Below are 12,327 nucleotides of genomic sequence, written 5' to 3'. Positions count from 1 at the left end.
TTGTCATTGTGTTTTCTTTTTACATAAATTTTCATATTTGTTCTACAGATTTCTGCACGTGTGGAAAAAGTTCAAACCTGCCAAGGAGAACGTGAAAAAAAGGGTTGCTGAGACTCTTCCATCTTGAATTCACTTGATCCCTGTTCCTAACTTGCATATTCATATGTGACGCAATTGTGGCACTTTAAATAGATTTTTTTTTCACGGATTATACAAGGAACCCATATGAACTAGTTCCTTATTTTTTTTAACCCTGATAGAAAGAAAGGAGATTTTGCTGCCTGCTAACTGTAAGGAATAAACATATGGTAAAAAGATGACAGCAGAGAACGAACAGTCCCCTACTAGAGCTACTGGAGCAGACACCAACCTACAACAATCAAGTAACTTTTCTATGCAAGTAGTAAAGGTGGAGAAGAATCCAACACCTGAAGCAAGTGTCTCCAGTGGACCTTCGGAAGTAGATGACACTCCTAAAGGAAGGAGAAGGAAAAGGCCTCTACAGAGGGGAAAACCACCTTATAGTTACATTGCTCTCATAGCAATGGCTATTGCTCATTCTTCAGACAGAAAGCTTACCCTAGGAGGCATCTACAAGTTCATTATGGAAAGGTTCCCTTTTTACCGGGACAACTCAAAAAAGTGGCAAAACTCCATCAGACACAACCTTACCCTCAATGATTGCTTCATCAAAATACCAAGAGAGCCAGGGAGGCCTGGGAAAGGCAACTACTGGGCCTTGGACCCTAATGCTGAAGATATGTTTGACAGCGGAAGCTTTCTTAGAAGAAGGAAGAGATTCAAAAGAACCGATCTCACCACATACCCAGCTTACATACATGACACTAGTGTGTTTCCATCTCTGCAAGTGGGTAGGCCATCATATCCTAATTCTGTGTATTCCAATATGACGATGAGCCCCACATATGGTCAACAAATCACCCCCCATTCTTCTGTCTACTACCCGTCTTCTTCTCCTGCCTTCGGATCTAGCCAATCTAGAGTGTTCAGCATCAATACACTTATAGGGCATTCTAGTGGCACAGAGCATACTCAGCAGGCAAGCAGATCCAGTCCTGACGTCAACTCTTCCAATAACAGCTCTTGCAATTACACTGGTACAAGTTACAACAGCCAAGCAGGAGGTAGTAGCATGCTACAGAGACCTACCAACCCCATGCCATATTCCTATTCAGTACCCAACAGCCACCTGCAAATGAATCAAAGTTCATATACACATGGCAACACACAGCTGTTTGGTACAGCCAGCAGATTAGCCATGCCAACATCTCCAGTGATGAACAGTGAGAGCATGGACTTCTATGGCAGGATGTCTCCAGGACAGTACACCTCATTGACTGCCTACAATAGTAACGGACAACTAGCCGGCCCTAATGCCTACCTGCGACATGCAACATATTCTGGGAACATGGACAGGTTTGTGTCTGCAGTTTAATAAATCATATTGCAGAGTTAGAACTGCAAATACAACTATATGCATTAAAATCTGTTATTAAAAAATAGTGCATGCTGTAACATCTTTTGTTGATCAGGCCAAGCCTATTTACTGTGTCATGATTTGGCACAGACAAGTGATCGATATTAAAACAGGACTGTACCATTTACCTTGATGCTCTTATGGCTGTACGATGGACTAACAGATGTAATATCCATTACCCTATTATTTTTCCCTATGGGATGAAACATAAAATGCAATATTGTTTTTATTGTGTATTAGTTAAATGATATGATCCTGCATTTTCTACAACTGTAGGACAATGACGACATTTATAAAATAGTAGCTCCTAAGGTGACATCATAGACATAGTATGAATGGTAACCAGCTGGATCAGACATTGTTGTAAAACACTGCACTTATGTTTGGGGATGTGGGTCTTACATTTGTCTAAATCATTTTTATATTATTTTTATTGTAAATAAAATAAATATTAATGTATAAAACATGTCAAAATTGAATGTTATCTAGTGTGCCTTTCTTTTCACTCTTCATAGTGATGTTTGTGTAGCACTCGCATATACTGCTCTGTGTTCTATATAGCATGTTATATGGTCCTATTCTATAGCACCTCGCTTATATATGTTACCTGCATTTCAGTACCTATATTCAATTAACTATAATGGTAATCACAAGAAACAATTAGAAACCAACATTTACCACGGTATTTATCTAGAATACAATAAATTAAATTCATTTACTAATTTAGATTTACTTATCAGCATTTCATAAATATCACAGCTGAAAACTTTATTTATTAGCAATAATTATTATTATTCTTATTATTTATATTATTCATATCCTAATTATCATTCTTTTTTCAGTTTACTATTATTCTTTGATGACCTATTGGGGAAAAATAAATCTAGGTGTAATAAGTAGAGTGAACTAAATGGTGTTATTTTGTATAAATTATGGTAAAATAAATAATATTAGATACAAAAAAAATTGATACAAAATGTACTAATCTGAATCATAGAAGCTAAAAGTGACAATAGTCCAATAATGTTTCTTCACAAAGATAACTAATACCTCTATCGTATGTAATCTGTTAACAAAATGTATACAAAACTTTCCCAAAGTTACAATTCCTTTATTTGTTTATTGGGCACTCAGATCATTTGAAGCTAACAAGTTTTGATCAAGAACTATTTATTGTTTTAAAATTATGTCAGTTTATATACCATTTTTAATATATTACTCCTTTTTTACCTGAAATGTTAATATCCCAAACATAAGAAAAAAGTTGTTTAAGGCTGGACAGGAAATCTCAATTATACCAAATGTGCCATACACAGGATAATATTAGTACTTGTCTAAATCTGTATTGCAGAAATGGTTTACCATTATCTGCTAAAATAGGTGAAACAAAGAGCCAGAAAGCTCAGGATCGGCTTCACTTCCCAACATCATATACTCTGACTCTTAATACTACAACGCTATAAAAGCAGATTGTGTGATAATGCAAAATAGAAATCAACAAACTGATCATTTATAGCACATACAGTAAAGCATAGGCAGTATATAATTTCAACAAAGAAGAATACAAATTCTTAATTTTGTCCTGTAACCAGAAAACACTAAAACATGAGCTCTGGAATATTGACAAAGGATCATTTTTAATGTAATCATTTTCTGGTTTTAGAAATGAACTTTATTAAAAAAAAAAATAATAATAATAATAATTTGAATTACATATAAAAGAAACAAATCTAATCTTTACAGTTTGGCCCCTTCCCCGTAAGTTACAATTTTTACAAATGGATAAGAACTGATATGGAGGAGTAATGATTTTGTGACATTTGTTGTACAATACAATCAGTAATCAGTTCTAGTAATGATAATTATTGATTCAATTGCCCCTGAATATAAAACAATTGAAATCATTTAAAAAAATGGACTAAAAAGCTTTCAAATTTTGATCATTGATAGCATTTGTATAATAAACACATGTATTTGACAATTTGGTGACCCCTAACTCACACTGAAAGTACCTTGAATATACTGGTCATGGATTGTCAAATGTGTACAAACTTGTTTTATTTGTGAAACACTCCATTATTTTGAAACTCCCACCAGCTTATCAAAAAATGATCATTTAGCATTTTTTTTTTAGAAATGTTTCTGCATCAATGGACATCTAAGGTCTCCTTCACACACAGATTTATTCTGCCTTTTTAAACTGCATGATAAAATGCATGTTAAAACGCCAGCATTTTGTAAAATGTAAAAGCGTGTAATTTTGTACATGCTTCTTTTCTGGCATTTTTTAAGTCCTATAGAGAAGCCTATCGGAAAAACACCAAAAACAAAACAAAACACTGACCATAAAAAAGCAACAAAAAAACACCATGAACCAAAATGCAGTTTTATGTGATGCATTTTATATTTCACTAAGAACCAAGAACGCAGTTAAAAAACGATATGAAGAATGCAGCAAAACGCTGTGTGTGTGTGTGTGTGTGTGTGTGTGTGTGTGTGTGTGTGTGTGTGTGTGTGTGTATTCAGCTGAAGAATAGACTCACACATTTTTGTGGCAGTTTTGACTGTAGTTTTTTTTAGCCAAACATGGGAGTGGATAGAAAAGAGATAATTTTATATATTTTTTATAGTTTTTATTCCTTTTGGATCCACTCCTGTGTTTGGCTGCAATAAAACTACATGTGTGATTCAGGCCTAAAGTGGTTTTCCAACCCCTAACAATATGGGCAAACCTGCTCCTAAACAATAAAAATAAATAATTGCAATATACTTGACCATTTAAATTCCACAGTAGCCAATCACTGGCCAAAGCAATGATGCCATTATGGACAACATATTACTGCTGTGTCAAGCAATGGGCTGCTGTGGTCATGTGAATATCAAGTGATGACAACTAAACATGTTGGGGACTCCAGTACCAGCAGAAGGTGATCAAAGTGGAATGTAAAGGGTATATTACAATCTCGTGGTTTTGGCCATTCAGAGCCTATATGGTCAGAGGCTGAAAACCCCTTTATTCCCTTGAAGTCCAAGCCATTTTTTGATTTTCGTTTTTTCCCGCCTTCTATGAGCCATAACTTTTTTGTTTTTCTGTCAATGGAGTGGTGTGAAAGCTTGTTTTTGTGGGAGGTGTTTTCTTTTCTGTTTGCACCATTTAAAGTACCATATAATGTACTTGAAAACGGAAAAAAATTACACGTGGGGTAGAATTGGAAAAAACTGCGATTCCTCCATTTTCTTTTGGCTTTTGTTTCTACATCTTTCACCGTGCGGTAAAAACAACAAATTAAATTTATTCTGCTGATCAATACGATTACGGTGATACCAGATTTATATAGTTTTTTTTAATGTTTTTCTCCTTTTACAAGGAAAAAAAATAATTGTTGCCATATTCTGAAAGCGATAACGTCTTTATTTTTTTAGTCGATTGAGCGGTGTGAGGGCTTATATTTTGTGGCACGAGCTGTGTTTTTTATTGGTACAATTTTTTGGTACATACGACTTTTTGTTCACTTTTTCTATAAAAAATTTATTACCGCTAAGTTGACTGAAAAACAGCAATTCTGCCGTTTTATAATGTTTTCTTTTTGCAGCGTTCACCGTGCAAATTAAATAATGATACATTGTAATAGTTCAGACTTTTACGGACGCAGCGATACCAATTTTGTATATTTTTATTTTTTACATTACTTAGATGAAAAATCGGAATAGAGGGGTTTTTTGAACTTTAGAATATTTTATTTTCTTTCCGCTAATAAAAATTGTATTTAACTTTTTTTTTACACATTTTATTAGTCCCTCTAGGGGACTTGAACCAGCGATCATTATATCGCTGGTACAATGGTATAATACACTGCAATACTAATGTATTGCAGTATATTGTCATTTTTAAAGGCTTCTGTTAAACATGGCTTAACAGAGGCAGAGTGAAGATAGACCTGGGGGCCTTCATTAGGTCCCTGGGCCGCCATGACAACCATCCGCACCCCGTGTCACCGCCTCTTTTAAATGCCTCAGATGCTGCAGTCGCGATTGACCGTAGCATTTGAGGGGTTAATCAGGCAGCAACAGCACGATCGCTGTTCCTGGCCATTAGTCCCGGGTGTCAGCTGTAATATACAGCTGACACCTGCAGCATATGGAGCAGGCTCAGTGCGTGAGCACGCTCCATACTTATCACCCTGCACCATGACGTACCGGCACGTCATGGTGCGTTAAGGTGTTAAGTGATTTTAATTTGTTCAGAGATTAGGCCAGTGTGTTTGGTCTGATCTGGTGTTAGGGATCTGCCAGGTACTTCATCTAGCTATTCTCCTGGGATTAATCAATCCACACCTGAGGCCAGACCTGTTCGACTGACACCATCTCCCACCAACCAGGGTGGCAGGCTCAGGAGTGGGAGAGCCTATCGCGGCCTGGTCTGTCGGAGTTAGCTCCGCCCCCTGCCCTTTATTACCTGCCCTGTGCTCTCCCTCAGTGCTTGTAATTCTTTTGGATTCCTGGCCCCACTGCTGCTTGCTCCAGCCTGCTTCTGCCGTGCTTCTGCCTTGCTGCAGTTCTGCTTGACCTGCTTTGCTTTGCCCCTGGCTTGCTTCTGTCTCCGTGCCCGCTCGGGTGTACTCACTTCGTCCTGGTCCTGACTGTTCGTTCGCCGCCCCGTTTCCTCGTGGCGTCCCGTGGCTACTGCCCCTTCCCTTGCGTGTCCCCTGTTTGTCTTCCTGTGCACTTAGCCAGCGTAGGGACCGCCGCCCAGTTGTACCTCGTCGCCTAGGGCGAGTCGTTGCAAGTAGGCAGGGACAGGGCGGTGGGTAGATTAGGGCTCACTTTCCCTTCACCTCCTTCCTGCCATTACATAATTACAAGCCCTTACCTAGTCTACCATTTCTCCTACGCTGACGCTATCATGGACCCCCTTGAGACCCTGACCCAGCAGATGCAGGGCCTCTCCCTACAGGTCCAGGCCCTGGCCCAAAGGGTCAATCAGGGTGACGCTGCTTTAGTAGTACCCCTCACCTCACCTCTAGAACCCGACCTCAAGCTACCTGACCGGTTTTCAGGGGACCGTAAGACGTTTCTCTCCTTCCGGGAGAGTTGCAGACTGTATTTCCGCCTAAAGCCCCACTCCTCAGGTTCCGAGAACCAGCGGGTGGGTATCATCATATCCCGACTCCAGGAAGGGCCCCAAGAGTGGGCCTTCTCCTTGGCTCCTGACGCCCCTGAACTTTCCTCTGTTGATCGTTTTTTCTCTGCCCTCGGACTCATTTACGACGAGACTGACAGGACTGCTTTAGCCGAGAGTCAGCTGGTGACCTTACGTCAGGGTAGGAGACCGGTTGAGGAATACTGTTCTGATTTTAGGAAGTGGTGCGTAGCTTCTCAGTGGAACGATCCGGCCCTAAGGTGCCAGTTTAGGTTAGGATTATCTGACGCCCTGAAGGATCTGCTGGTTAGCTACCCCTCGCCTGACTCCCTTGACCAGGTTATGGCCCTAGCAGTACGACTTGACCGACGTCTCAGGGAACGTCAGCTAGAACGCTTCAGTGTGCTCCCCTCTGACTTTTCTGCGATCCCCCCCGAGGTCCCGTCTCCTCGCCCCTCCACGGAGGACTCGGAGGTACCTATGCAACTCGGGGCCTCCATGTCCCCTCGACAACGTAGGGAGTTTCGCAGAATGAATGGTCTCTGCTTCTACTGTGGGGACGACAAGCATCTACTGAACACCTGTCCCAGGCGCAAGAATAAGAAGCCGGAAAACTTCCGCGCCTAAGTGATCATCGGGGAGGTCACTTGGGCGCACAGGTATTTCCCGTTAATGTGAAACGCAATAAAATTTTGCTTCCCTTTCAGGTCTCGTTTGCTGGCCGGTCTGCCACGGGCAGTGCTTTCGTGGATTCTGGCTCATCTGCTAATATCATGTCTGTGGAATTTGCTATGTCTCTAAAGATGCCTTGTATTGATTTACCTTATCCTATCCCTGTAGTAGGAATCGACTCAACCCCCCTTGCTAATGGTTATTTTACTCAGCATACTCCTGTTTTTGAACTCCTGGTTGGCTCCATGCATTTGGAGCAGTGCTCTGTACTGGTGATGCAGGGATTATCGTCTGATCTGGTATTAGGTCTTCCCTGGTTGCAGCTGCATAATCCCACGTTTGATTGGAATACTGGGGATCTCACCAAATGGGGTAATGAATGTCTTATGTCATGTCTTTCTGTTAACTCTATTTCTCCCCGGGAGGAGGTAAACACGCTTCCTGAGTTTGTTCAGGACTTCGCCGATGTGTTTTCTAAGGAGGCCTCCGAGGTGTTGCCCCCCCATAGAGATTACGATTGCGCTATCGATTTGGTGCCTGGTGCCAAGCTTCCTAAGGGTAGGATATTTAATCTTTCATGTCCTGAACGTGAAGCGATGAGGGTGTATATCCAAGAATGCCTGGCCAAGGGTTTCATTCGCCCCTCGACTTCTCCTGTAGGTGCTGGCTTCTTCTTCGTGGGGAAGAAGGATGGTGGTCTTAGGCCGTGCATTGATTATCGTAACCTGAATAAGGTCACCGTAAGGAACCAGTACCCACTTCCTTTGATTCCGGATCTTTTTAATCAGGTTCAGGGAGCCCAATGGTTTTCTAAGTTCGATCTACGGGGGGCATATAACCTTATCCGCATCAAAGAGGGGGATGAGTGGAAAACTGCGTTCAACACACCCGAGGGTCATTTCGAATACCTGGTCATGCCCTTTGGGTTGTGTAATGCCCCTGCTGTCTTCCAGAATTTTATTAATGAAACCCTGAGAGAGTACCTGGGTAATTTTCTTGTTGTGTACCTTGATGACATACTGGTGTTTTCCAAGGACTGGTCCTCCCACGTGGAGCATGTCAGGAAGGTGCTCCAGGTCCTTCGGGAGAATAATCTGTTTGCTAAGACTGAAAAATGTGTCTTTGGGGTACAGGAGATACCATTTTTAGGGCAAATCCTCACTCCTCATGAATTCCGCATGGACCCTGCCAAGGTTCAAGCTGTGGCGGAATGGGTCCAACCTGCCTCCCTTAAGGCGTTACAGTGTTTTTTAGGGTTCGCCAACTATTACAGGAGATTTATTGCCAACTTCTCGGTCGTCGCTAAGCCTCTTACGGACCTTACCCGCAAGGGTGCCGATGTCCTCCATTGGTCCCCTGAGGCCGTCCAGGCCTTTGAGACTCTCAAGAAGTGCTTTATCTCGGCCCCCGTGCTGATTCAGCCCAACCAAGAGGAGCCATTTATTGTGGAGGTTGACGCCTCCGAGGTGGGAGTGGGGGCCGTCTTGTCCCAGGGTACCAGCTCCCTCACCCATCTCCGCCCCTGTGCTTACTTCTCTAGGAAGTTTTCGCCCACGGAGAGTAACTATGATATTGGCAACCGCGAACTTCTAGCCATTAAATGGGCTTTTGAGGAGTGGCGGCACTTCCTGGAGGGGGCCAGACACCAGGTAACGGTCCTTACGGATCACAAGAATCTGGTTTTCCTAGAATCGGCCCGGAGGCTTAATCCCAGACAAGCTCGGTGGGCACTATTCTTTACCAGATTTAATTTTTTGGTTACCTATAGGGCTGGGTCCAAGAATATTAAGGCTGACGCTCTGTCACGTAGTTTCATGGCCAATCCTCCTTCCGAGAAGGATCCTGCTTGTATTTTACCCCCTGGTATAATCGTCTCTGCCACGGATTCTGATTTAGCTTCTGATATCGCGGCTGATCAGGGTGCAGCTCCCGGGAACGTCCCTGGGGACAAACTGTTTGTTCCCCTGCAATACCGGCTGAGGGTACTCAGGGAAAACCATGACTCCGCTCTATCTGGTCATCCTGGCATCTTGGGCACCAAACACCTCATTACCAGAAACTATTGGTGGCCTGGGTTGCCTAAAGATGTTAGGGCTTACGTCGCCGCTTGTGAGGTTTGCGCTAGGTCCAAAACCCCTAGGTCCCGACCTGCGGGCCTACTACGTTCCTTGCCCATTCCCCAGAGACCTTGGACCCATATCTCCATGGATTTTATCACCGATTTGCCTCCATCTCAGGGCAAGTCGGTGGTGTGGGTGGTAGTCGACCGCTTCAGCAAGATGTGCCACTTTGTGCCCCTTAAGAAGCTACCTAACGCCAAGACGTTAGCTTCTTTGTTTGTGAAACACATCCTGCGTCTCCATGGGGCCCCAGTCAATATCGTTTCTGACAGAGGGGTACAATTTGTTTCCTTATTTTGGAGAGCTTTTTGTAAAAAGTTGGAGATTGATCTGTCCTTCTCCTCCGCCTTCCATCCCGAAACAAATGGCCAAACGGAAAGGACCAACCAATCCCTGGAACAATATTTAAGGTGTTTCATCTCTGACTGTCAATTCGATTGGGTCTCATTCCTTCCCCTTGCTGAATTTTCCCTGAATAACCGGGTCAGTAACTCGTCAGGGGTCTCCCCGTTTTTCTGTAATTTCGGGTTTAACCCAAGGTTCTCATCCGTCTCCCCTGGTTGTTCCAATAATCCTGAGGTAGAGGAGGTTCATCGGGAACTGTGCACTGTCTGGGCCCAGGTTCAGAAGAACCTAGAGGCGTCCCAGAGCGCACAAAAGATTCAGGCGGATAGTAGACGTTCTGCTAACCCCCGGTTTGTCGTCGGGGATTTGGTCTGGTTGTCGTCCAGGAACTTGCGCCTTAAGGTCCCGTCCAGGAAGTTTGCTCCCCGATTTATTGGACCTTATAAGATCATTGAAGTCCTCAACCCTGTATCCTTCCGTCTGGAGCTCCCCCCATCCTTTCGCATACATGACGTCTTCCATGCCTCCCTCCTTAAACGCTGCTCCCCGTCCTGGTCCCCCTCGAGGAAACCTCCTGTTCCCGTTCTCACCCCTGAGGGGGTGGAATTCGAGGTGGCCAAGATTATGGACAGTAGGATGGTCCAGGGCTCCCTCCAGTACCTGGTCCATTGGAGAGGATACGGGCCGGAGGAGAGGACTTGGGTACCTGCCCGTGATGTTCACGCTGGGGTATTGATCAGGAGGTTCCACCTCCTCTTCCCCACTAAACCGGGTCCCCTTAGTAAGGGTCCGGTGGCCCCTCATAAAAGGGGGAGTACTGTTAGGGATCTGCCAGGTACTTCATCTAGCTATTCTCCTGGGATTAATCAATCCACACCTGAGGCCAGACCTGTTCGACTGACACCATCTCCCACCAACCAGGGTGGCAGGCTCAGGAGTGGGAGAGCCTATCGCGGCCTGGTCTGTCGGAGTTAGCTCCGCCCCCTGCCCTTTATTACCTGCCCTGTGCTCTCCCTCAGTGCTTGTAATTCTTTTGGATTCCTGGCCCCACTGCTGCTTGCTCCAGCCTGCTTCTGCCGTGCTTCTGCCTTGCTGCAGTTCTGCTTGACCTGCTTTGCTTTGCCCCTGGCTTGCTTCTGTCTCCGTGCCCGCTCGGGTGTACTCACTTCGTCCTGGTCCTGACTGTTCGTTCGCCGCCCCGTTTCCTCGTGGCGTCCCGTGGCTACTGCCCCTTCCCTTGCGTGTCCCCTGTTTGTCTTCCTGTGCACTTAGCCAGCGTAGGGACCGCCGCCCAGTTGTACCTCGTCGCCTAGGGCGAGTCGTTGCAAGTAGGCAGGGACAGGGCGGTGGGTAGATTAGGGCTCACTTTCCCTTCACCTCCTTCCTGCCATTACATCTGGGGTCTGATTTAATTTAGGTGGTCTGGTCTGGGGTCTGATTAATTCAGTGATCTTTTCTGGGGTTTTATTAATTCAGGGTTTTGATCTGGGGTCTGATTAATTTAGGGAGGTGATCTGGGGTCGGATTAATTTAGGGGGTCTGGTCTGGGTTCTGATTAATTTGGGCATCTGTTCTGAGGTCTGATTAATTTAGAGGTCTGGTCTGGGGTCTGATTAATTAAGGGATCTGGTCTGGGGTCTGAATGCATTTAGGGGTCTGGTCTGAATTTATTTAGGGGTCTGAATTCATCAGGATGCTTGGTGTACTCGGTGTGAAGTGTGTGTTTTTGGTTTGAACTGGAGTCTGAATTAATTTTGGGGTCTGGTCTGGCATCTGTATTAATTTAGTGGTCTAGTTTTTGGTCTGAATTACTATAGGCTCTGGTATGGAGTCTGAATTAATTTAGGGGTCTGAGGTCTAAATTAATTTATGGGTTCTGGTCTGGGGACTGAATTATTTTAGGAGTCTGGTCTGGGGTCTAAATTAATTTAGGGGTCTGAATTATTTTAGGAGTGTGGTCTTGGGTCTTAATTAATTGAAGGGTTTGGTCTGGGGTCTGAATTAATTTAGGGGTCTTGTCTTGAGTCTGAATTAATTTAGGGGTCTGATCTGGGGTTTGAATTCATTTAGTGGTTTGGGGTCTGATTAATTTAGGGGTCTGGTCTGGGGTTTGATTGATTGAGGGGGTCTGGTCTGGGGTCTGAATTAATTTAGAGATCCGGTTTGAATTAGTTCAGGGGTCTAATATTATTTAGCGATCTGGTCTGGGGTCAGAATTAATTTAGGGGTCTGGGGTTTTAAATAATTTAGGGATCTGGTGTGGAGTCTGTATTCATATAGGGGTCCATACCATATTTATGAAAAAAAGTGGTATACTTTTCCTAACTCTCCTCCTTTCTCCCAGTGCACACTGTAATGGATTGTGCACACCTATGATGCTGAATGTGCACACATAGATCTATAGTATAATGAGTGAGTGTAATATAGTGAGTGTGGGTAGGTAGGTGTGCAATGTATCTGAAGGTAATTACACTGCAAAATGTACACATCATGTAATCAGGATTTTTGTAAACCCTATACACTTCTGTTAAATAGATTATCACAACTTGTGA

General features: G+C 43.7%; 1 protein-coding gene across 1 annotated transcript; it reads left to right on the top strand.

Annotated features, from left to right (window-relative positions):
• Window positions 1-316: 316 nt before the first annotated feature.
• On the top strand, window positions 317-1,456 carry FOXE1 (forkhead box E1). Its single transcript, XM_075851532.1, has one exon. It carries the CDS (start codon window positions 317-319, stop codon window positions 1,454-1,456), a length of 1,140 nt encoding a protein of 379 aa, XP_075707647.1.
• Window positions 1,457-12,327: the final 10,871 nt, after the last annotated feature.

Source organism: Rhinoderma darwinii, chromosome 1 (assembly GCF_050947455.1).
Source record: "Rhinoderma darwinii isolate aRhiDar2 chromosome 1, aRhiDar2.hap1, whole genome shotgun sequence".
Lineage (NCBI taxonomy): Eukaryota > Metazoa > Chordata > Amphibia > Anura > Rhinodermatidae > Rhinoderma > Rhinoderma darwinii.
This window is presented reverse-complemented; position numbering and strand designations above follow the sequence as displayed.

Coding starts and splice junctions, on each gene's coding strand:
- FOXE1 (XM_075851532.1), top strand. CDS start 317: ATGACAGCAGAGAACGAACAGTCCCCTACTAGAGCTACTGGAGCAGAC.